Below are 26,891 nucleotides of genomic sequence, written 5' to 3' on the forward strand. Positions count from 1 at the left end.
GACAGATTTTTAATCAGTAAGGGAATCAAGGGTATTGGGGAAAAGATAGAAAGGGGAGTTGAGGATTGTCAGGTCGGCCATAATCTCATTGAATGGCGGAGCAGACTTAATGGGCCGAATGGCCTACTTCTGCTCCTACATCTTATGGTCTTACGGCAGCCATGCCTTTCCAGCAGCTTCCAATGCCTGAGAGAGAGCTAGGTCTGTGCAGGGACACCCTTTAAATATGGCACCTGGATTACTGAAGGCCTGAGCTGATGATGCGGTGGGTGAATCATGGGCCACCCTGCCAGCTCCCCGGCATGTTTCCTGGGAATGCATTATTAATGAGGTGCTCAGAATGGGATAATACAGCGCAAAAAGCCGCCATAGCGGCCGACATGTAAACCACCCTTTTACTGCCCACCACTGCATTTGTGAAAATCTGGGATGATTCCACCCTCAGAGTCTATCCGCATTGAATTCAGAACCTGCAGCCATTGTCTCCAAGAATAAATATCTTGCACTTTCTCCCCAGTAAAACAATCTAAACCTTTCTTTGCTCTCCAACAATCAAAACACCCAGGCTTACTGTCAGGCAGAACAGGCCACATGACCCCCTTCATTTTACCTTAAATTTAAGACATAGTCATAAACATAATAATCTTATCAGGCAGAATTTTCCCGTTGTCGTGCAGGGGCGGGCCCTGCATGCATGGGCATAAAATGACACGCGCTGACATTGGGCGAGCATCCTGACGTCATTGCGTGCCATCGCGATATTTTGTTTGGTGGGCACGCGATGCTCTCCGATGCACGCCTGCCACTAATTAGCAGGCCACTTTCGGCCTTTGAAGTGCCAATCGACTGCGATTTTTCGGCGCCCATGCAATCTTCAGGTCGACGCATGGGCGTAACGGGCAGGCGGGTAGGACACATTTGTATAAACCTCATCCACAGGCGGGATAAGCGGGCTCAGTGGGGCTGAGAGTGTCCTCTGTCAAATATTGATGTTTCAAAGTTTCTGATACTTGACTGTGTGATCTGCAATACTTCAAAATACATACCAGCTGCTTGGTCTGCACTCTCAACCTTCAGGTCAGTACTCTACAGTGAGGAATCTTTTTTGGGCCTGTGTGTTTCAGGAAGCCTTCCCTTAGCCTGGGAATGGGAGCTGAACTCTTCACTGGAGGCACCTCCTCTGAGGAGGAAGGGAGGGCTGGAAGGGGGAGGAGGCCAGGAGTGCACATTCAGCCACCCGGGGAGCCAACTTTGGGAGGACAGGCGCAGGCACAAGAGGTGCAGGACCAACAGGAAGTCCAAGGTGGAAGGGGCCACAGAAGATGCCACTATCCTGCTGCCAGGGTATACAGGTGGCGAAGCAGCTACCTCAATATAACTGAGATGCAGTGCTGAAGGAGGCTCCATCTCTCAAGGGAGACAGTAAACTATATCTGTCAGATGATCGGGCCTGAGATCTTCGCTAACTGTGTGGGTGGGCACCCCATCCCAGTGGCTCGAAAGATCACAGCTGCCCTCCACTTCTATGCCTCTGGCTCCTTCCAGGGCTCAGCGGGTGATCTTTGTGGTGTCTCCCAATCAGCTGTCCACACTTGTGTCAAGCAGGTTACAGATGCTCTGTTCAGGCGTGCATTGACCTTCATCCACTAACGTTGGGACCAGGCAAGCCAGACACAGCGAGCCAGAGGCTTCATGGCCATTGCTGGCTTCCCCCGTGTCCAGGGTGCTATAGACTGTACACGTGGCCATCAAGGCGCCAGCAGGTGAGCCTGGTGCCTTCGTCAACAGGAAGGGCTTCCACTCCATGAACGTGCAGATATTGTGTGACCACAGGATGCTGATTCTACAAGTCTGTGCAAGATACCCAGGCAGCTCCCATGACACCTCCATCCTCAGACACTCCCAGGTGCTGGGGCTCTTCAGTGCTCCAGCCCGGCTGGATGGATGGCTACTGGGTGACAAGGGCTATCCCCTCAGAAGGTGGCTCATGACGTCTCTCTGCCATCCAAGAACAGAAGCTGAGCAATAGTACAATAGGAGCCACACCTCCACAAGGGCTGTGGTGGAGACAGCCATCGGTCTTCTCAAAATATGCTCCCGATGCCTGTACTGCTCAGAGGGCGCACTCCAGTACCCCCCAAATCATATGTCAGTGATAGTAGTCATGTGCTGCACTCTCCACAATCTTGCGCTAGAAAGGAGGGGTACTGTGGACGATGAGGATGTCGACGCAGTGGCTGCGGCTGCACATGATGAGTCCAGCAGTGAGTCCGAGGATGAGCATGCACAGGGAAATGCTGAGGGGGTAGATGCTGACCCGGGCATACTCCAGGGAGGCAGGGACACCCGGGAGGCTTTAATACAACAAACCTTCAGCTAGCACAACACAGATGGACCTCCAGGACAAGCCTGGGCTGTATGCTCCATATTTGAGATCTAAGTGCAAAATCTGCCTGGTTAGGAACATTAACTAAGGGCCTTGTTAATAAAGCTGAATGTCCCACAAATCACTCATAACATTACTGGAAACGATCCACCTGCAGAACAAAAGAGGCACCCTCAGCTATGGTGACATGTCTGAATTTATTTTTGCAACCAAAGAAACTAATGAAACAAAATGAAAAAGGTGTTAAAAATCACACCAACTCATTGCGGGCCAACACAAAAGCACCAGTGATAAACCCGTGGTGTGCCTAAGGTGCTGTATGTTTACGTTTCCAGGTTATAAGTCTTGGTGCTGCCCCATTGCTGGGAGTGGCATCTGAGACAGCCTGCTCACTCTGCTGTCCTGTTGGCCTCGATGGCTTTGACGGTCATCCTCTGGCCCATGGAGCCAGTGCTGGCCCCGCCTGGGAAGGGGCTGCCAGTTCTACAGCTGGCATCTTCCCAGTCGTTGCAGCCTCACTGGATGCATTGGTCACTGGGAGAGGGGCGGAGGAGCTGCTGCCCTCATCCGGAGCGCCCTGAGAGGAGCCCACAGAGACGACAGGCAGCTGCTGCGCCAACGTGATGTCGCTTCAGACCTCCTTGCTCACCGTGGATGGATGGGCACCGAGCTGGGAAACTTGGTGCCCAGACCATCTCCCACACTGGCACTGACCATCCAAGGTCAATGCCGATGTGAGGGCTTGCTGGTCCGAGCGGATCCCCAGGAAGCCCTGATTGGTCTCCTGGAGGAGCCTCTCCACGAGAGTCAATACTCTCTCCATGGAGGACGCATGGCGCTCGGACATGAGGTTCATTGCGATAGTCCGCGTAGACTCCTCCACCACGGACACCAAGCCAAGCATAGCCTCATGTATCTCCCCCAGTTGCTCCACACCAGGCTGCATTTCCTGCATTTGCTGTGTCACGGATGACTCCAGAGGCACATCATCAGGCACCGACTTAGCATGTGCCTGGTTCCCTTCAGTCCTCTGACTGCTGGTCCATGGGCACTCTCTGTCTCTGCCAGCTCCTCCAGTGACTGTGAAGTGCCCTCACCGCTGTGCCCCAGGACACTCGCCGATGTTCTAACTCCCACCGAGGTGCTAGTATCTGCGCTGGTACCTGCCTGGCAGAGATGGTGTGACGCTGGTGAGACTTCAGGGCCCTCAGGTGTGAGAGGGGGCCTCTGCTGCTCCTCCTCCCGGCCCTGCTCCGCTGATGCTGAAAGGAAGAACAAGGACATTAGATCAGTTAACATGGAGACAATGTCAGTGTGCATCCCTGTCCCCCGGATCATCATGTGCTCATCCTTCCATAAGCAATTGTCAAACAATGTTGCAAACTTCGATCACTGAACATTCAGCACTGCCATGGCTGTTGGGAGAACAATGGTGACCTCGCTGCTGGGCATACATACCTGCACATGGCACCCCAGCCTCACCGACACCGGTGGACCTGGGTGCATGGTGCCTCTCCAAATCTAGGGCCTCCTGCTCAAAGCGGCAGAGAATCACCAACTGGGCCGACCCTCTTCCAGTCCTCACCCACCAGTCCTCAACCACTTGGCGGCATTATGTGCATTCTTCTCCTGAAAAGGAGAGAAGAGCATTGATTAGTACTACTTGTACCTGGACTCTGTTCGCGGATGGCCCACCCCAACCAGAGTGGGACATATCAGGGCACCAGTGCCTCCTCACCCCGCTGCTGTCGAACACTCACACAAAGATGCTAGGCCTGTTCCCCACTCCCCCACCCCCTTGGCCAAATGCTGCCTACATCACATCAGGCACCACATGGTCCAACCTTCCATAGCAAGGAGGTGCACACATGTGGAGCGCAGAGGACAGCAGATCAATTGGTGTTACGCCACATTGAAGCTCCCCTCCCAGCATGTCATCACCCTGACTTTTACATGTCCTGGAGTTCCAGCACTGCGCCTAGGTGCAGCTCCTCCAGGTTGTCCAAAAACAGTCAGGTGGGTCTCAGTGTACCACATGGTGCGGGCGCAGAACCCATCTCTTCACCACCCTCTCAGGCTGACCTTGGCATGGGCAATATCTGCTGGCCACCCAGAGAAGGACACATACCGTCAATGATTCAATGCAGTCACTACACTCAGACTTGGGGGGCGGGGGGGGGGGGTGGGGGGGAGGGGGGGGTGGCACCAGGGGGAAAAGCCTACCTGCTGGGTTAAGTGATCAATGTCAACATTGTCCTCACCCTTCCTGAGCACAGCAGGTCGTTGAAGTGCTTGCGACACTGGATCCAGGTGCGCCGCACCACGTTGCGGGAGCTCACCACCTCCTCCCAGGCACGTTTCGTCTTGTGGGGGGGGCCTCCTCCTCCCGTCCTGGGGAACCAGGACCTCCCGCCGTGCAGCCACCTCCTCGAGGAGGGCAGCAAGGCAATCATCGGAAAAACGAGGGGCACAGTGCCCCCCCTGCCCTACCCTCCTGCCTGGCCTGCACACCAGCAACGCTCTGGGAAGCCCTTCCACTGGCCATGATTCACAGCCTTGGAAAAGCTGCAGCAACTTTTTAAAACAGGCCCCCGGGTCCCCATTGGACCTGGCGATCATTGCAGACCCGCCGTCACCCATCCATTCCCGCTGTTCTCGGGAGCCGCGATTCACACCAGGCAGGACTTAATTGGCCCACCCGCGTAAAATAGTGGCACGGACCCGTGGGTGGTGATCAGGTCCACGTCCATCTGCACTCGCTCCAGCTGCGACCCCCCCCACCAGTCAAAAAATTCAGCCCATAAACTTCAGAATTGTAACAAGTTGTCAAACGTGATTTTCCTTTCACAAAATTATGTTGACTCTGCTTGATTGTATTATGATTTTCTAAATGACCTGCTACTATTTCTTTAGTAATGGGTTGCAGCATTTTCTCAATGACAGACGTTAGGCTTACTGGCCTATAATTTCCTGCCTACTGTCTCCCTCTTTGCTTGAATAAGGGTGTTACATTTGCAGTTTTCTAATCCGCTGGGACCTTTCCAGAGTCTAGGGAATTTTGGAAGATTAACCAATGCATCCACTATTTCTGTAGCCACTTATTTTAAGTACCTAGGTTGCAGGAAATCTGGTCCAGGGGACTTGTGAGCCCTTAGTCCAATTAGTTCACCTAATACATTTTCTCTAGTGATAGTGATTGTTTTATGTTCTTCCCTCCCTTTTTCCCCCTGATTTTCCACTATTCTCGTGATGATTTTTGTGTCTTCTACCATGAAGACGGATATAAAATATTTGTTCAAGTCTGCTATTTCCTTGTTTCCCATTATTAATTCTCCAGTATCATCCTCTAAAGGACCAACAATTAATTTAGCTACTCTCTTCCTTTTCACATACTTGTCAGAGCTCTTAGTGACCATTTTTATATTTCCTGCTAGATTGCTCATATTCAATTTTCTCCCTCTTTATTATCTTTTAGTCAACTTTGTTGGTTTCTAAAGTTTTCACAATTTTCTTGCCTGCCACTAACCTTTGCAGCATTTTACGTCTTTCAATTTTATGTCATCCTTAAGTTCTTTAGTTTTCCATGGGTAGTGCATACTTCTCATACTTCGCATTTTTTTCTAAACGGGATATATCTTTGTTGAGAGTTATGAAATATCTTCTTAAATGTCTGCTACTTCTGGCCTGCTGTCTTACCTTTTAAGCTCCAATCTCCTGTAGCAAACTCTGTCTTCATACCTTTGTATTTGCTTTTATTGAAGTTTAAAGCACTAGTTTCAGATCCAAGTAACACAGCCTTAAATTGAATGTGAAATTCCAATATGATATAATCACTCTTTCCTAGATGATCCTTTATTACAAGATCATCAATTGACCGTGTATCATTGCACATTACCAGGCTTAAACTAACCTATTTTCTGGTTGGTTCCAGAAAGTACTGCTCTCTGAAACCATCCCAAATCACTCTATGAACTCAGCCTCAAGACAACTTTTGCCAATTTGATTGTCCAATATACATGAAGATTAAAATCACTCACAATTATTGCAATTCCTTTCTTACAAGCTTCATTATTTCTTGATGTATACTCTGTCCTTCAATGTAGCTACTCTGTTAGGGGGCCTATAAACTGCTCCCACTGGAGCAACAGTGCAGCTTCCTCTTTCCCCGGTGCTGGTGCCAGTGCCCAATGAATCAAACCCATTTCTCCCAAACCAACATGAGTCATGCATTCAACTCTGATCTTATTTACCTTATGCCAATTTGCTTGTGGCTCGGGTAGTAATCCAGAGAAAATTACCCTTGTGGTTCTGCTTTTTAATTATAGTCCCCAGCTGCTCATATTCCCTTAGCAGAACTTATTTCTTAGTCCTACCTATGTTGTTGGTACCTGCATGGACCAGAACAATGGGACCCTTCCTAGCCCACTTCTCCATCCCCGAGGAGATGTCCTTAGCCCTGGCAACAGACAAGCAAATCAACCTTTGGGATTCACACTCTCTGCTGCAGAGAACAGTAACTTTCCCCCTAACTATACCGTCTCCTATGACTACTGCGTTCCTTTTCACTCTCCCACTCGAATGGCCCTCTGTACCATGGTGCTGTCATCACTTTGTTCATCCTCCCTAGTCCTGGTTCTCATCCACACAGGCTGCAAGAACTTGAACCTGTTGAACAAGTGAAAGGGCTGAGGATCCTCCAACGTTACCTTCTGAATCCCCATAGCTGCTTTGCTGGTAGTCACATTCTCCTGTCTCTGATCATGGACTAGATCTGAAGCACCAAACCTAAGGGTTGTGACTGCATCCTAGAGTAAAATGTCTGGGTAACTTTCTCCCTCCCTGATGTGTCGTAGTGTCCAAAGCTTGGACTCCAGCTCATCAATTCTGAGCCGAGCTTCCTCGAGCTACAGACACTTACTGCAGATGCGGTTACTGTGGCTCACACAGATGTCCACCAGATCCCACATGATGCAGTTGCAAAATATCACCTTCCCCTCCATCTTTATGGTATTTTGTTTAAATAAGTAGGTTTTAAGTTTATAAATACCACTCAATGATAGTTATATTAAGCAGCTTAACTAGTTAATCCATAATTTTAATACTATACTGATATCCCCGGTAGTAGTTTAAACTGCTTCCCCAGTTAAGAGAAAAAAGGAATCTTAAAACTCACCAATGATTACCTAATTAATGCTACTGGACTTCAGCTCTCAGGTCTCGCTGTCTATTGTTCCCTCTCTTGGATCACTCTTTGTCTTGTAAAAGATGTCAAACTGCATCTTGTCAAAGGAGATGTAGTTTGTGGCTTTGGCAAACAAAGCAGATGTGACCTGGGTAATACAGTTGTGTGCTGAAGATTGTTAAACTTTGTACATGTCACCCTCCACTTCCCTGATAGGAGCCAGAATCAAAGAAATTGAGGGCTGTGTTGGCCTTGAGAGCCATGGGCAATGCAAGGCCGCCTACTTCTCTTGGGTGGAGTCCTGCTTTCAGAAGGCTGCAGATGTCTTTGACTACTTGCTATGAAAGCCTGAAACTTCTGAGACACTGTTGTTTGGACACGTTGAGGAAGTTCATCCTTGGCCTGTAGGCCCTGTGCTGAGGGTATCTCCTCCTTCAAGATGCGGCCCTGTGTTCATTCCCTCTGTCGAGCTGCCTGTGGCTGTGGACAAAGCAATTGCTGCCATTGGAATTGCATTCCTCTTACTGTTGCTGCTGGTCTGGATCAAGCTGCTGCTCTGCCTCAGAGCTCTAAGCTACTGCAGCATAAATAACTCCCATGTTGCAATGAAGTCTCAAAAAAGAGAAATTGAGATTCAGCTCTGTAAACCTTAAGGCACTTGAAAGTTAGTACGCAAAGTTGAAGTTCCCAAGTAAAGTATCGAATTCTGGCTGAAAGAACTCCTCCTGTCAATGTTAGCCTTTCACTGTGGTGTCAATTTCAACCTTAAGTACTATTGCTAGCAGGTCAATTTTATTGAACAATGACTTCCTGCTGTGCTCTCGCCCCCTCCAACCTGGCAAAATGTAGAGATATCATGGATCCTGTGCATTGGCTGGGAAAATCAGAATGTAGGGTTAAAGGATGACTTAACTGTCTAAAATAAAAAAACCCAGAAAATTCTGGAAATATTAACCAGGTCTGGCAGCATTTGTGGAGAGAGAAACAGAGTCAAGGGCCTGGATTTTCACAGACTCGCAGAGTCTCCAGGGACCTTTCAAAATGCTGGGTGGGTCCTGTATCCAAAAGTTCCCCCTGCATTTCTGACAGATCCTATTTTCGCTGGAGGCAGGGGGAGAGAGGGGCGTGACTCCCACATGTGGGAAACCCGAACTCAGGAGGGCCATTTGAACTCAGCACTAAGGGGAGGCGATGGTGTAGTGCTATTATTGCTGGACTAGTGATCCAGAGACCCAGGGTAACGCTCTGCATACCCGGGTTTGAATCCTGCCATGGCAGATGGTGGTATTTGAATTCAATAAAAACCTGGAATTATAAAGTCTGATGATGACCATGGAACCATTGTCAATTGTTCTAAAAACCCATCTGCCTAACTAATGCCCTTTAGGGAAGGAAATTTGCTGTCCTACATGTGACTCTAGACCCACAGCAATGTGGTTGACTCTTAAATTCCACCTGAACAAGGGATTGGTAATAAAATGCTGGCCCGGCCAGCGACACCCACATCTCATTAACAAATAGAAAAGAAAGTTTAAACAAACCCTATTTTTGCTACAGCAAGGAGTTACAAAGCTTCAGAGAAGTTCTAAATGCGCTTGAAGGGCGGATAAAGTCTGTCAAGTTATTTAAATACACAGCCCTTTAAAAATCGAAAAGAAACTGCCTGTGTCTGTGAGAGTTGAAAAAAATCTCAAGCTGTCAGTTATTTAAATGGCCAGTCAGATAAAAATTGAAAAGAAAACTCCCTGCCTATGTCTGTGACAGTTGGGGGGAAAAAACTCAAGCTGTCAAGTTATTTAAATGGGCAGGACTTAAAAAATAGAAAAAAATCAGCCTGCCTGTGCCTGTGAGAGTTGTAAAAAACATCTTGCACCTGCCCCCACTCAGAACTAAGATCCTGCCATTTGGAGCACGATTTCCTGACGCAGGTATACCGAGCCAGGAAATTTCTTGACTTGAGCTATCTGATTTGGGAGCAAAAATCCAGGCCAACATTTCAGGCCAATTACCTTTCATCAGAACTCAGAATGGATCCTGACCCAAAATCACTTTCAAGTAATTTAATTCCCCACAGGCACCAAAACCAAGCTCCTATTGCCTGGGAAAATTCCCCTCCCCCAGCCTTTCTGTTTAAAAATAAATGCTTTTGAAATTTGACCTGTATCTTTCTTCAAATACACCAAACAAACAATATTATTGACTGAAGAGAGGTATTTTACCTTAGGTCATCATTCCTTCATCATTGCTAGGCCAGAATCCTAGGATTCCCTACCTAGCCCCATCATGTAACACCATGATTGCAAACACTGTGTTGATTTAAGAGAAAAGGCCTGAGGGCAGCTACGACTAAATGAGGAGCAGCACTTGCTGCCTGCTTTGCTCACATAGCAAGAAGGTTTTTTTTTAATCTGAAGAAATGTTATGCATCCATACTTAGAAATTGTGCACAATGCATAAATTCAAGCTGCAGGAACTGTCTCCAGCCAATAGAGCCACAGCCCAGCCTAAAATATCAAGTGCAAGTCCATTCTTTTGGAGGAGGCTGTAATACTCAAATTAAAAATTTAACTGGTAATACTCAAAGACACAAAAGGTACCTTTATAGTTCATGTTTAATCATGTCATTCTGAAATATATAGCATTTACATAGCAACCTTCTTTTGGAAATTTGAAAAGTCAGTTACTGAGAAAATATAACTGATTTTTTTTTTCAATCTATTATGCTTTGCTTGGTTTACCTTCTGTCTTTTATTGTCAACTTCTCTTGATTGTTCATTTAGGGTGCAATGCTTTCATGAATCCTTCATAGCTTCAAATTGGTATTTTCTGCCATTCTCCTTTCACTTTTTGCATGTTTCACATTTCCTGAATTCTGATTTGCTGAGACAATTAACTGAATGTGACATCATAAGTGCGATGTTACAGGAAGTAAGTCTCACACTTACAGGAAATGTGCACATATATAAGACTTTTAACATATTACCAATAGATAGATATCCTGTGGTGTTGTTCACAAAAATTGAGAGGATGTATTATTTTTAACAATAAAATTTTTAATAACAATGCCTGTTGGGGAAGTGTTACAGGGCTACCTACAGGAAATGTGTTCAATATACAATCTTTGCAATATATGATATATGGACAGATGCACAGAGAGACGGATATTCTTGGCTTAGTTGGTAAGATTTCTGAGTGAAAAGATTTTGTGTTGTTCCTCCCTCAAATACCAAATGAGTGTAAGAGGATATATTTCAAAACTTTCTGTTTCTGGTATACACAGCTTCGCTCTTGAGAAATGCCAATCAGCAACCCAGATGCAGGGGTTAGTGGGCCCCATGGGATTTTGCATTCATTAAAACTAAATCCCATATGCCTACTGACATCTATACCCTTATTCTTGTTGTGCAATGCCAACTGATAAAACTCCTCAGTAAATTGCAATATTTTAAAACCTATGCTGCAAAGTAGCTGACACTCATTTTCTGTATTGTTTCATTGTACATAATGCTGTGCTTTGGGTAAGATGCTAAAGCAAGACTCATGACTTGGTTTCTCAAGTCAATGTTAAAGATCCTATGGCACTTTTTGGAGAACTGGTGTTCTGCATGGTGAACTGGCCAATATTGTTTCATCAATCACCACCAAAAGCAATTAATCATTCATTGCATTTGTGTATGTGGATCTTCCTGTGTGTTTGCCTATGTAGAAAGTAATTACACTTCACAGCAATTAAATGTTTGTGTGAAAATTTGTGAAAGTTTCTGAGAAATTTGATAAGGTGCAATATAAATATAGTTTTATTTTTATTCATTCTTTCATGGTAAAGCCAGCATTTAATATAAAATAAAACCAGAAAATGCTGGAAAAACTAAGCAGGTCTGGCAGCATCTGTGGAGAGAGAAACAGAGTTAACATTTCAAGTCCAATATGACTCTGCTTCAGAACAAAAGAGTTTTTCCAGCATTTTCTGTTTTTATTTCAGATTTCCAGCATCTTCCTTTAATTTTAAGATCAGCATTTGTTGTCCATCCCTAATTGCCCTTGAACTTGCTAGGCCATTTCAGAGGGATGTGAAGAGTAAACTAACCATATCGCAGTGGACTTGGAGTCACATATACGCCAGACACGGTAAGGGCAGCAGATTTCCTTCCTTAAAGGTCATTAGTGAACCAGATGGGTTTTTAACAACAATTAATGTTAGGCTCATGGTCACCATTACTGAAAGTAGCTTTACATTCCAGATTTTATTAATTGAATTTAAATTCCACCAGCTACTATGGTGAGCGTTGAACCCATGTCCTCAGAGTATTAGCCTGGGCCCCAGTGACATTACCACTACATCTTCCCCTTACCATTACACACCTTTTAATGATATTGTATAAGCATACCACACTGAATATGATTGGTAAGTGGCATAATTATATTAGTTTTTACAATGGGCGACAATTAGGAACCTCTGATACATAAAAACATTAAAGCATCGAAAAGCCACTGTTGTCCCTTTGGGCAGTTTTTGGTCAAGTTCAGGTCCTGGAGTTTCCAGATGCCCCAGTGGTTATAATTACACAGCGTCTTTGAAAGGACTGTCCAGTTAGTCCCACACCCCTGCTCTTTCCCCATAACCCTGCCAGTATTTACCAATTCCTTTTTGAAAAGCTACTACTGAATCTGTTTCCAACATCCTGCTAGGCAATGCATTCTAGATCACAACAATTTGCCATACAAACGAAAATCGAACCTCTGGCTCTTTTGCTAATTTCCCCATTTCTGTGCCCTCTAGCTATGAACGCTCCTGTCAGTGGGAACAATTTCAAAAACAATTTCACCTATGTATGTAGTCTATGATTTGCAGAGCTGACTATACAGGAGGGTGTTTGTCGTGATATTCATGATTAATGCGAATGAGAAATTTAAAACAATTTATACATCGAACTGGAATTTGTTTTTCCTACACATTGCATGAGCACTAAAATAAGTCCTTTTAGAGGTAATGAGTGATGCCTTATGGTGCATCTCTGTTTACAGTTACAAGTGTCCTTTTAGCATCCGAGAAGGAAAAAAACTGGAAATGTTCCCTTTGTTTGCATTGGCTCAATTTCCCCGATGCTTTCGCCTGTCTCGCTGTCCAATAGAAGGCAGCGATGAGGGCGCCAGTCTATAGGGTGTGCACTGCTGCTGGCGGCCGCGGGCTGCCTCACACCTGGCTGACGCTGGAGCTGCTGCAAAAGACTGCAACATGGGCTGGCGCTTAGTGACCACTGTCAGCAACTGGGTGAGAACAGAGCTTTAACCCTGTATCACAATTAGCATCTTACTCTCGGTGCATGCAGCTTCTGACATTAGGGGGAGGTTGAGTAGCTTTGTAAAATGTCCCTGTTCTCTCCGCGGTAACCCGGCTTTGAGAAAGTGTTGGAGAAGGAGGTTTCTGACGGGTATCTGCGTGTTTGTGTATGTGTCTGGGAACGGACGTGCTCCTTCAAGTCGTCTCCTTTCTCTGTTGTGACAATACTTAAAACGCTGGGGGAAATAATCCGTTTTTGAAATCGAACATTTATGCCTGCAGCTAAGAATTGCAAATGTATTTTTTGTGTGTGAGCTGTTGGGCTGAGTACATTCTTTTCTGTGAGCATTTATGAATTGTCCTTTCTACTTTGTTGCTGGACATACTCTCCAGTCAACAGTTACATGTTTGGTATTGCGTTATACATGATCTATCCTAAACGGCAGCTTTTACTCAGGTATGTTTATTTTGTCAGGTTTAATTTATTTACATTTAATTAACAGTCTATATTTTCATAATTTATTGAATACACCAATCGATGACCGTGTAATTCCAGATACCACGCGCCCTGCTGTGAAAGATTTAATACTGAAATGAAATTCACTTCCATTGCTGTAATGTCCTAATGGTTTCACAGCACATTTGTTTTATATCTCAGATGTACTGACCAGTTCCAAGATAAAAAGCTCTTCATACTTACCTGGTGTGTGACTGCTTATGTGCATTGCTTATATTTCAGGTTATATTATGCTGTTGACACTTTCCAGTTCTTTTTTCAATTTCTGACTTTTCTTCTCTCCTGTTGTTTTATTCTCTGTCGCGCAGGCTCCCTTCACACCCTTCGTATTGTTTCTATCCTGTGTCCTTCATATTATCCTTCTCTTTGATCCCTCTTGCTCTTGTCTTCTTCCCAGGCTCCTACACCTCGATAAAAACAGAATTACCTCGAAAAACTCAGCAGGTCTGGCAGCATCGGCGGAGAAGAAAAGAGTCGACGTTTCGAGTCCTCATGACCCTTCAACAGAACTGAGTTCTGAGAACTTGGGTTCTGTTGAAGGGTCGTGAGGACTCGAAACGTCGACTCTTTTCTTCTCCGCCGATGCTGCCAGACCTGCTGAGTTTTTCCAGGTAATTCTGTTTTTGTTTTGGATTTCCAGCATCCGCAGTAGTTTTTTGTTTTTATCCTACACCTTGATGTTTGCTGGCTTCTGTTGTCATAATGAGGGTTTGGGAACCTATTGAAAGGAAGTCAGCTCTAACCTTTAAGTGAGTTGAAACTGGTTTCCAGTGAAAATAACCTGATTTCCAATGTGAAGGGAGTTTGGGGTAATGCAATAGCCCTGTAATTTTCTCAGACCCTCACTGTGAAAACAGGAACTAGTAAACACTTGAGGTGTCCACTTTGACTTTGGGCAACCGACCACTAAAGTGCACTGATTGGCCACCCTATATGGTGGTGTCGAGTCACCCCACACCCATGATTTTTAGGCCCTAGCTTCGTTTCAATTTGGCAGGTGAACTGTGGGTCACTTAACAATCATCCGAATGCAACTCACCAAATTACAGCTTCAAGACCAGGCCATGGCTGCTGCCAGCAAGATAAATTACAGGTTGAGGGGGATTCTTGGTTGCAGATAACTGGGGCCCTGGGACAGCCCATAGTATTTTTGCAGGTTCCTGGAAGAGCATTTCTTCTCTTATAGGGTCTACCAAAATAATTTGACACATACCTTTGGCTAATTCAGTTCTCTCCCTCATGTAAATACCACTTAAAATGGCAAACATGGTCCCTATTTGCCCGGTTTCCATATTAGAAGGGTCCAATCACCAGAAAAAATTGAGTACCTCAGACCCTTTCAAAATGGCGGCAATAATGAGGTCACTACAGCTGTGTTAATACCAGGTGAAGGCAGTAAACATTGTCTCCTCACTGAGACAAATATTGAATAGGAGAGGAACAAGTACACATATTGGCCTAGATTTTGAGGTGGTAATAATGGGGAAGCTATCAACATTTGCCTTCATTACATTGAAACTGTCAGCAACTTCTGGTGTCCACACATGCGCAGAAATTGTTGTCAGGGATATCCTACTCCTCCACAGAGTGCACTGTTTGTAGTCTTCGCATGTGCAATCAGCACAGAAATCAGTGAAAATGTTATGCCTTTTTGAATGTAACTGAGTTTTTAATGGCATATGGCTGAATAACCTCTCTGGCCGTGAAAACTTAATTTTAGAAGACTGGCATGCGATTCCCTCCATTCCATGGTTAAAGTTCCATAGATTTTTAAAAAGTAATATTTTTATTTTATTTTTACCACATTTGTTTAAAATATTGTAGCTTCTATCTTAATCCCACGTGTCTGTCACATCCTTTGTTTTGGTTTCTGTAACATGATTAAAAAGTGATTGATAATCACTTCCTGGTTTGCTGTGTGTCGGAATTCTCCAATCTGATTGGAGAATGCAGAGGAGATTTACCAGGATGTTGCCTGGGCTGGAGAGTTTTAGTTATGAGGAGTGATTGGATAGACCGGGGTTATTTTCCTTGGAGCAGAGGAGATTGAGGGGGGGCATGATTGAGGTGTATAAAATTATGAGGGGCGTAGATAGGGTAGACAGGAAGGAACTTTTCCCTTGGTGGAGGGATCAATAACCAGGGGGCATAGAGGTTTAGAGAGGATGTGAGGAAAAAAATTTTCACCCAGAGGTTGGTGGGAACCTGGAACTCACTGCCTGAAAGGGTGGTAGAGACAGAAACCCTCATAACATTTAAGAAGTATTTGGATGTGCACTTGCGATGCCATGGCATACAAGGCTGGAAAGTGCTGGAAAATGGGATTAGAATAGTTAGATACTTGTTTGACTGGCACAGACTTGATGGGCCGAAGGGCCTTTTTCTGTGCTCTAGATCTCTATGACTCTATGATTGGTTGCTCATCCTGTTCGATGACTTCACCGTTCCTTGATGCCAGAGGTCACCTGTCGCTGGTGCCAGAATGAAATTGACATTGTTTTCGGGGAAATCAAGGCCACAGAGCTCGCTGGATCTTTTGGGCAGTCATCTTCAAGGTCAATGGCAGAAACTGTGCCTTCATCGCTGACTGCACCATCCAGGCCATTGAACTTGAATGTCAAAGACTGAGGATTTTTTTCCTCATTTTTCTTCTCTGCTTTGTATGATTTTTCATCTAATGTTTGAATCAATAGAATTGATTTTCATCTTCCGCTCTGTCTATATTCAATGTCTTAAAAGCTACAAATCCCACCTGAAAGGTCAAGTACAAGTAGAACTCAATTCTCTGTATAAACTCATTTGAATAATTACTCACAATGGAAGGTATCAGCTTAGACAGGTGTAGTGAAAGGAAAATTGTACATAGGTGAAACTTAAAGGGATGAGGCAAGTAAAAGGCAATTTCACCATGTTGGGGGACTAAAATTCACATTTTTGGGTGGTTTTAAAAGTTTACCATTCCATCAGAAGACTTTGCAAGGCTGAAAAAGTGGAGGATGAAAGTGGCAGCAATATGCATTTATATAGTACCTGTTAATGTAGGAAAAAAACCCAAGGACCATCACATGCAAAGGAAAATGTGATGCCAATCAATGAAGACGGTATTAGGAGAGGTAACAAAAACCTGGTCAAAGAGGTAGGCTTTAATGAAAGTCTTAAAAGTAGAGAGGGATATGGAGAGGCAGAGCAGTTTACAGTGGGATTTTCAGAGCATGGGTCTAAATGAGTGAAGGCACAGCTGCGAAATGCATACAAAGCCAGAGCATTATGAAGTCAGAGGTCTTGAGTGGGGTAGGGGGTGTGATGATGGTGGATAGTGGATGTACATTAGAGGAGTTTACTGAGATCATGAAGGCTTTAAATACAGGATGAAATTCTTAAGTTTGAGGCATTTTGCGATTGGGAGCCAAAATAGGTTTCTGAGGACAGACAGATGGGACTTGTTGTGGGATAGAAAGTGGATGGCAGACTTTTAGATGAACTGAGCTTTATGAAGGGAAGAGGATAGATGTTTGATCAGGAGATCATTAAAGTAATCAAACCCACAGCTGACGGAATGGAGGAGTGCATGAAGAGATGCTTTGGCTATGATCAGATAGGCAACAGTGAAACTAAGCAAGGAAAGTTGTGTTGAGAGGAACAATGGGTGAGAGGCATTGGAAAAACATCATGTGATTGAATGTATCAAAGGCTGCAGGGAAAATAAAGAAGAATGATACATTGGGAATGTCATTTGTGACTTTTGGTTTAGGTCATTTTCAGTGCTGTGAGAGGGCTTGTGGCATCAGCATTTCTCAGTGGACCTGGGCACATATATCCTCACTGTTCCTGAGCACTATTTGCCCTCAGGCTTCCCTGTTTCACGGTCTTCTGGAAACTGCAGAACTGGAGGCCTGTCGTCTGGGTGTAGCACTGCACATATCTTGCCAGAGCTGGAAGTTTTCGATGTGCTTCTAGCACTGCACCCACATCCTGCTTGCCGCATTGTAACTGATCACTTCCTGAGCCACCTCCATCCATGCTTGCTTTGTCTGGCTCGCTGGTCTCCATCTGCCACTCTGTCAAAACAGAACCTCCTCCAAGCTGCCACACTTCTAACAGCGCCTTCAGGGAAGCCTCGGCAAATTGTGGCACTACCTTCCATTGGTGCATGCCATGCTGCGTTCCGTTCTGTGCTATCATCCAAAATCACAGCTTTAAATTGGGCTGCCATGCCTACATCACCCTTCCTCTTTGCGCTTACCACCATTAATTGAATGGGGAACGCATCAATGTGGCATTAATTGGCCGCCTGCAGTTGGACTTCTGGCAGTGATGTGGAGTAGGGTCAGGACCGAGTTGATGTTTCTGACATCATGGTCCTGGCCCTGGCATAAAAATTCAGCCCATGATTTCCCATGACTCATTACATTCATAACTAACTGGGAGCTTACCCTCTAAAGGTGGTAAAGGCTTCTTCTCTCAGGAACTTGCCACGTTCCCTTTAAATTAGCTAAATGATTATAACAATTCCACATTTACCATCTCAGCACTTCGTTCCAGAATGCAATGACTCCATAAACAAATATATATTCTGGCATATATCCAAACTCTCTGCCTATAGATTTGACGGCAATTTCCTCTAGTCCTATTATCATTTTCTATTTCAAATAAACCTTCTAAACTGACTGCCCGTAATCCCCTCATCATTTTAAGTATTTCAGTCATATCCCCTTTAAGCTGATATTTCTTCAAAGTGTGACAGCGGAAAGCTCCACCTGTCATTAATCTTTAGAAAATTATGCGCAGTGCCTGCCTGAAATTCTGACTATGGCCAGGATTTTACAGCCCCTCCAGCCCGGCGGGATATTATGGTCCCGCCGAACTGAATGGAGATTTAAATGGCTTGTCACATCCACCAGGGGGAGACACACCATGGTGGGGTCGTAAAACCCTGGCCTCTGTATTCTCAGTAGGTGGGGCTTCTTGCTGGCAACACAAAGTCAGAAAATGACCCCTTTGATATCATCATTTGCACTCTCATCCAGGCATCTGATACAACTCTGTGCCAATAGATTTTATTGCAATAACCTCTGGTACTATCATCCTTATTCATTTCAAATCTAACTGGACTGCCTCCAATTCCCTTGTCATTTAAAAGCTAAAATTTGATCCCATTTAAGTTTGCATTTTGTCAAATAAAATAATCATAATTCTTAAAACATATTGCGTTTCTCAACAAGTGCTTGCTGAGAATGACACTCCCTGCTTGGAGTGCTGGCTCATTGAGTCAACTGTAATGTCCTTGCAACTTTAGTATTGCGTTCACATCCAGGCAAGAATACAAATGCTGGGGAAAATTGGCAAGTTGCTGAAAGCTCCACACATCTGATGACCAATGTAACAGACTTTTTTACTTGCACAAAAGTGTGCGTTGGAAAAAATATTCAGCCATCATCTGCTGTTCTGATTGCATTTGCTTACTTTAACTATAAGCTTGGAATATTTTGTTTTTGCTTCAGTCATTGAATCGGTTTTGTATATTGTAGAGGATGCAGGGCAAATTTATGCTATGTTTAAATTCACTCTCCCTCTCTGTTTGCAGATCCCGTGTTTGTGCAGTAGTGCTCCATGCCTGGTGTGCTCATGTTGTCCAACTGGGCGAACTTCCATAGTAACACGATTGGTGTACACAACTATTTTGTTGCTTGGTACAACTGTTGCTGGTATTATGCTTGTACCTGCTGTAGAAGATCAGTTGAGGAAGGTATGATATAGGATTAAGCTTTGATAATAAATTACTTGTCTGAATTAATAAGATATGGAGGAAAATGACTCCAGGTGTAGTGTTTAAAGAAGCACAGACTTCATGGGCAGGATTTTTCGTTGAGCGGGCGGGCGCGTGCCCGACCTGCTTGAGTGTAAAATGACGCGCGATGACGTAGGGCGTGCATTGATGTGTAGTAGAGTGGGCACGTGCGGGAATTGACAGCGCGCCCACTGATGATTAAAAGATCCTATTAAGGGCATTAACAATGTAATTGAATTAATTTTTTCGCTGCCCATCCATGGTTAGCGGGCAGGTAAAAAGACCAAATGGCCTTTGCGTTTTTGCGAAACCTCATCCACAGGTGTCATTAAAAAAAAAATTCATCCTAATTTCTAAATTGTCCCTGCTCAACATGAACAGGACCAAGTTAGAAATTAGGATGAAATTAAAGGTTGTTAACATTTTAAAAATCTTTATTTTTAATTTTCAAACCTCTTCATCTCCCTAAGGCAGCTTAGGGAATCGTGAAGCGCATGCGCCAGCGTGAAATTGCGGTTCGGCCCTAATCGTGGGTGGCGGTCGGCAGTTGGCTTCCCGATCGCTCCTGTCTGCCCCCACCGAGCCTGCCCAACAAGGGAAAAATCCTGGCCATAAAATTGTTTGGCTGATTAAGCTCATTGGGTCCAATTCTATGCTCAAAGTAGATAGCAGTACTTGCAGGGAGTCCATCATGAAAAATCATAGGTGCACAGAGCCTGTTCTGTCATCTGTTGCCGTACCATTTGTGTGCTGAGCTTTCCTGTAATGGCCTTCCTATCAGTGCTGTTCCCTGCTCAAAGTACAAGAGCCTAATATAATGACATGAAAGTTATTTCCAATTTTAGGAAGCTGGCGGGGGTTTCTTCCCAGGTGGAAATTACCCCTAAAAGTAAGCAATCATTTAAAAATTATCCCAAAAATACACCAAATCACTTTTGTGTGATATTGTCATCACAAAAATGATGCACAATCTTCTTGCTTATCTTCCTCCTCAAAAAAATACTTCCCAAATATGTTTTATGAAGATAATAGCACAAAAGAATGCAAGAACTAGAAGTAGCAATAGGCCATTCAGCCCCTTGAACCTGCTTTGCCATTTGATAAAATCATGGTTGACCTGATTGTGGCCTCAACCCCACTTTCCTGTCTGTCCCCCTCATAACCCTTGACTCCCTTGTTGATCAAAAATCCATCTAACTCAGCCCTGAATATATTCAATGACCCAGCTTCCATTGCTCTCTGGAGAAGAGAATTCCACAGACTAGTGACCCTTTGAAAGAAAAAAATTCTCCTCATCTTTATAAATGGGAGACCCCTAATTTTTAATCTGAGTTCCTAATGCTACACTCCCCACCAAGGCAAAAAAAACATTCTCTCAGCATCTACTTCGTGTAGTCCCCTCGGGATTTTATATATTTCAATAAGATCACCTCTCATTCTTCTAAATTCTAATGGGCAAAGGCTCAAGCTGCTCAACCTTTCCTCATTAGAAAACAATTTCATCTCAGGAACCAGGCTAGCGAACTTTCTCTGAATAGCTTCTAAAGCAATTATATCCTTTCTTAAGTGAGGAGATCAGAATTATACACAGTACTCCAGATGCGGTCATACTGAGGCCCTGTACAGCTGTAGCAATATTCCTTTTGATTCCCCTTGCAATAAATTCCAACATTCCATTTGCCTTCCTAACCACTTGCTTACCTGTGTGCTAATTATTTTGTGACTCATATACCAGGACACCCATATTCCTATGCAATGTAGAAGTTCTGTAGTTTCTTACCATTTATACAATATGCTGCTTTATTATTCTTCCTGCCAAAGTGGACAAGTTCACATTTTCCCACATTATACTCCAAATGCCAAAGTTTTGCCCACTCACGTATCTTACGTAAATCCCTTTGTAGACTCTTTATGTTCTCTTGACAACTTACTGTCCTACCTATCTTTATGTCATTAACAAATTTAGCAACCATACATTTGGTCCCTTCATCCAAGTCATTAATATAGATTGTAAATAGTTGAGGCCCCAGCACTAATCCTTGTGGCATTCTACCAATAACAGCTTGCCAACCAAAAATGACCATTTATCTCTGCTCTCTGCTTCCTGTTCACTAACTAATCCTCTATCCATGCCAATACGTCACTGCCTACACCATGAGCTCTAATTTTGAGAAATAACCTTTGATGTGGTACCTTATCTAATGCCTTTTGGAAATCCAAGCACAGCACATTACAGGTTCCCTGTTATGCATCTTTCTTGTTACTTCCTGAAAGAACTTTTATAAAAGAACTCGTATTAAATTGGTCAAACAAGATTTCACCACATTACAGGTTCCGCTTTATCCGCCTTGCTTGTTACTTCCTCAAATAACTCGTACAAAAATTGGTCAAACGTGATTTCCCTTTTACAAGACCATGTTGACTCTGTCTGATTGTATTATGATTCTCTAAATATCCTGCTATTACCTCCTTAATAATAGATTCTAGCTGTTAGGCTAACTGGTCTATAGTTTCCTGTCTCCCTCCTTTTTTGAATAGAGGTGTCATATTTTCCAATCCACTGGGACCCTTCCATAATCTAGGCAATTTTGGAAGATCACAACCAATGCAGTTATGATAGGCAGTGTTATGACCATAATTGGTGCTAATTGCTGCGCAAACCAAATCCCAGAGGGAAACTTAGCTTACAGGCCATACCCTTTTTTATTTGTATGCTGAAAATGAGAAGAAGACATACTGATCTCAGCAGTAAGAGGTCCAGTAACACTTTTGGGATTTTAAAAATTAAAAGTAAAAAATTATTAACAAGAATAAAAGAAAACTTAAGCACAGAAGATTACAGTTCCACAGTTAAACTTAGGCTTAGAACTCATTCCCCCCAAAAAGACTGTCCACTTGGTCAGACCTATAAGTAAACACCTTCCAGTTAACACTCCCTTATAGATTTTTAACAAAAGAAATCCAATGATATTACCCAAGGCAAACTGCTGTAGCTTCAATAAAGGCATACCTGTAACTCGCTTCCACTCTTCCGTGGAAACCAAACTTCAGAATAAAACTGCTTTTTGCAGCCCAAAACATTTCTGGCTTAGCTGGCTGGTTCAAATAGCATCCCTTCCCAGCCCAAAGCTAACAGCTCAAACAGCTCCAGTTGTTTATCTCACAACTCAAAAGCAGCTCCAGCTATAGCTATCCCCAGCTATCCCTCACAGCTCCACATTAACTCTAAAATATCTTTTTTTACCCCTTTCATCTCCAGTTCCATTGTTCTCACACCTCTTTGAAACTCGAACCCTTCCAGATATAAAATCTTTCATGTTTCCATCTTGTCTTTGCTTTTGAATCAATAAAATATAATATCCCCCTTCTATTTACTTATGGAACTCCTACAAGATGCAAACATGTTTCTTGTCACTTCTGACTCCCCATTGCTATTCAAACAAACTCTCAGCTTATCTAAATATGCAAATGTTAGGTCTAACCTACTTACTTGTACCTCAACCTAACATCCCTATCCTTCTCATGTTTTAAACCTCCCCAGACAACCTGGCTCCTATTAATCTCTACCCAGCTTAATTAAAGCATACACACACACACAGACACACACACACACAGATACACGCACACCATTTTTCACAGGATAACACAATATTCCCCAGCAGCTACTTCTTTTAAGACTGTAGGATGCAGGCCATCAGGTGCAGGGAACTTGCTAGCCTTTAGCTCTAATAGTTTTACTAGTACCTTTTTCCCTGGTGATTGTTTTAAGTTACTCCCTCCCCGTTACCTCTTGATTTTCAAATATTCTTGGGGTGTTATTTGTGTCTTCTACAGTGAAGACAGACACAAATTGCCTGTTTAATGCTTCTACCATCTCCATGCTTCCCATTATTAATTCCCCAGTCTCACCCTCTAAGGGACCAATGCTCACTTTAGCCACTCTTTCCTTCTTTAACTACTTGTAGAGACTCTAGCTGTTTCTTTTATTTCCAGCTAGCTTTTCCTCATACTCTAATTTCTCCCTTTTTTTTAGTCATTTTTTGCTGGTTTCTAAAATCTGTCTAATCTCCTGATTTACCATTAATCTTTGCAGTATTATACGCTTTTTCTTTCAATTTGATAATATCCTTAACTTCCTTAGCAATGGATGGTGCACCCCCCATATAGTCTTTCTTTCTTAATGAAATATATATTTGCTGAGAGTTATGAAATATCTCTTTTAATGCCTAGTACTGCTCCTCTGCTGTGCTACCTTTTAACCTATGTTCACAGTTCACTTTAGCCAACTCTATCTTCATACCCTTGTAATTGCCTTTATATAAGTTTAAGATACTAAGTTCAGCAGCCTTCAAATGCCTCTCATTGTTAATGCCCAAGTATCGAATCTCAGCACACTATCTTATCTCATTACATTGATTAAAGACAAAGATTAAGTGGACTGTGAAAAATATCACAATGAGGTGCACTTTATAAAATCCCATCTAAAAGAATGTCGGTCAAGTTCAAAGCTTGGGAGATTCAGAGTAAACCTTGAAAAGCATAATAAAATGTCAGCTTTGAAGGAAACAACAGCCATCTTGTTAGAGCATGCTTGTTAGGACTGGAGATACTGAGGGGAGTGTTTGCAGGAGTTCATTAAGAAGATTATTGTTTCTCATTTATATCTATGACTGTGATTCATAAATGGAATGTCTCAGATTTGTTGATAACCAAACTAAGAGGGACAGTGGAGTTAAAGAAGGCAGCTCAGAAGCTACATAATGACAACAACAACAATATCTGGAAAAACTCAACAGGTCTGACAGCTACATAATGAGTTGGACAGAGTGGGGAGTTGAAAATTCACAGACCTTTTAATACACACATAGAATCATACAGCACAGAAGGAAGCTATTTGGCCCATTGTGCCAGTGCCAGCTCCTACGCCCAATCTCCTGCTCTTTCCCCATAGCCTGTAAGTCCAAAAGGAGTTGAGCAATGGGCCATAAGTTAGTTAGGATCTAGATACACTCAGTCACAGCTTTCCTGGCAGTTTCCATGAAGACTTGTCTGGGATGGAGTCGTCACCCACCCTAAGATGGTGACGTGAATTTGAGGCTGTCGTCAATACGTTCAGTAACAAAAGTTGCTTCTATAAGCAGTCTGTGCACCTTGGTCAAGAGTTTCCACTTTGGGAGCAATTGACGATCTGGGTGCAAATTGTGCTCAAAATTGCCCATTGTAAAACTTTTTGCTCAAGTTTCTGCTCAAGCACATTTGCATACCACAGCATATAATATCATCCACGAACCAGTGAAATTGTCACTGTTATTGACAGTAATCTTAAAAGAACAAAATTACATAAAAATATTCCTTGATCTACTTAAGAGTGGTAACCTGGTGCGGTTTTATTAATGCAGCTCAAAGTGGGTTTATCACAAAATACAAGTATTTTTATTCAGAGAGCTTGGTTTATTATCTGATTTTAAGTAACATAAAATAATTGTTAACAACTACTCAGAACCATTTACTGGTGACACCGGTGTACAGTAGTCAATATTCTAATAAATTAAAACAAATTTAAAAGTTGTTAAAATGTGCCTATTAATGCTCTTGCACCTTAAAGAGATTAATTTTAAGAGCGTCTTCGAAGGCTCGAAAAGAGGTGGAATTAGCTGAGACTAGCCATGCTGATGAATCCGATTTGGCGGCATGGTCAGTTTTGTAGGGGGTCGGGGGTTCAGGCCTGAATTATTGTCTGGACACCTGAAAAGGTAATACATGAAAAGATATTCATCCGCTTATAAATCCAGCTGATGAGAGCGCCTGGGTATTGGTCTGAAAGATGCACTGCTGCTTCCCTGGGATGGACAGCCAACCATATGTTGGGTACATGTCACAAGATGCATCTCTAGTGCCAGGGCATCCATCTTTGTCAATCAAATTAGGTGACTGATGGACCTAGGAATTCTGCCACCAGTGCCCAGTGTCACAGGAATATGCATAATTGTATTCCTGCCAGGATAGATAACCAGCAGCTTTTCAAGTCCATATGCATATCGGCATAATGGGCAAATAAATTTAATGCTTTCAAGTGTAAAGACTTCACGTAGAATTAAGGTGTGACACATGCTCCAGACATTCTGAGGATATGATGTATCTTTTTTTAACCAAATATAAGTATATATATTTCTAATTCTGTTTCCTTGATTACAAATGGTATTTCTTGTTAAACAAATAGCAACTCTCAAAAATTGCATTTCAGATTCCAGGATTCTGCGAGATTGGATACAATGCACAGCTCCCTGAGGTTAACCCTGTGATCTGCAGAGTCTTAGTTGGTTACAAGTCTGTGTATCGTATCTGCTTTGGAATGGCCACTTTCTTCCTGCTGTTAGCTCTGCTTATGATCAATGTGAGAAATAGCAAAGATCCCAGGGCTCTAGTACACAATGGGTAAGTCATTTTGTAAATTATTTTTGAAAGAGATTCTGTGGCAGAAACAAGTTTATAATGACTGCATTGGTCTCAAAAAGAAATTTTTTACTTATAGGGACTAAGCTTACAAAATCATGCTCTTGACAGAAACCCTTGTAGCACATATTGAAAATTGTAGTTCTTGATATGAGCTCAAGGATTACAAGGCTTTCTTCTGGGAGTGGGGAATTGGTAAAAATCAGCTTGTACTGCATTTTATTAAAGCTTACTTTCCTCAAGACAATGTATTGTACATTAGACTTTAATGATTGTATTTTAAAACTGTTTTATTATTTATCGGTAGCTATCCATCATTTCCTCAAGAAGCAACTCTTAACATTAAAAGCAAATTAATTTTATTTAAAATTAAAATGTGTAAATTGCAATTGTCTTATTCTGATATATTTTTAGAATGAAATTAAATTGTAAAGAATATATTAAATTATTCAGGAATGTGCAAGAATGGAATGCAGTGGATACTACACAGAAATTTAAGACTTATGATTCCATTAACATTCTCTTTTTAAAGTTTCTGGTTATTCAAGTTTGGAGCACTTGTAGCAATAATGGTCGGTGCATTTTATATTCCTGAGGGACACTTCAGTCGAGGTAAGTGAGAAATTGACAGAATTGCCCACTTTGAGTGGACTTAAGTGGACTTTTAAGTACCTTTACATTCAGTATTTGAAACCAAAATCTGTAAGGCTCACACTGATGAAAATAATGATAGCTTCTGCCAACAGTTGTCTGTGGGAATATTATAGCTTATTAAGTAACCTTTTAAGTGATTGCACTTCCAAAAAATACTTGTGTTTCATGGAGGTGACATCATAATGGAAAACAGACAGAACGTTAACAAATGCATTTTATAGTGGCATTAGTTCCAATAATGTTTAACATTTGCAATTAACTTTTGTCGTTTTAATTAGTTATATGCAGCAGATGTTGTACTCCAGAAAGCTAGTTGGTGAAGGATAGAACTGGAGCCAGCCTTTACACACTTCTATAAACATTTATTTGCAGACATACGCATTACAAGCATGCACCTTCTTATCTAACAACCACAGTTTCAGTCTGTTCCTCTTTCTAGGGGCACAAGGGAATCCCCAGTTTATGCTCACCACCTGCATACAATTAAACACAACATATAATGAACAGCAGAAACAGAAAATATGCTGAGGTGCTATGCTGTTCAATCTAAAGTCACTTACATTTGTAACTATAGCTCAGGGGGCTGAACTTTCCCCCCATTGGGTGGGGTTGTGTGGGGGCAGGCAAGAG

General features: G+C 43.1%; 1 protein-coding gene across 1 annotated transcript in view; it reads left to right on the plus strand.

Moving 5' to 3' along the window:
- The window catches only part of LOC144680079 (serine incorporator 1-like), a 252,674-nt gene that overhangs the window by 126,094 nt on the left and 99,689 nt on the right, over window positions 1-26,891 (plus strand). The window contains exons 3-5 of the mRNA XM_078541228.1: window positions 18,951-19,112; window positions 25,399-25,589; window positions 26,140-26,219. Of these exons, the coding sequence (XP_078397354.1) occupies window positions 18,951-19,112; window positions 25,399-25,589; window positions 26,140-26,219 (433 nt within the window). The remainder of the gene's footprint in view (window positions 1-18,950; window positions 19,113-25,398; window positions 25,590-26,139; window positions 26,220-26,891) is intronic.

The sequence above is a fragment of the Cetorhinus maximus genome, chromosome 4 (genome assembly GCF_964194155.1).
Source record: "Cetorhinus maximus chromosome 4, sCetMax3.hap1.1, whole genome shotgun sequence".
Lineage (NCBI taxonomy): Eukaryota > Metazoa > Chordata > Chondrichthyes > Lamniformes > Cetorhinidae > Cetorhinus > Cetorhinus maximus.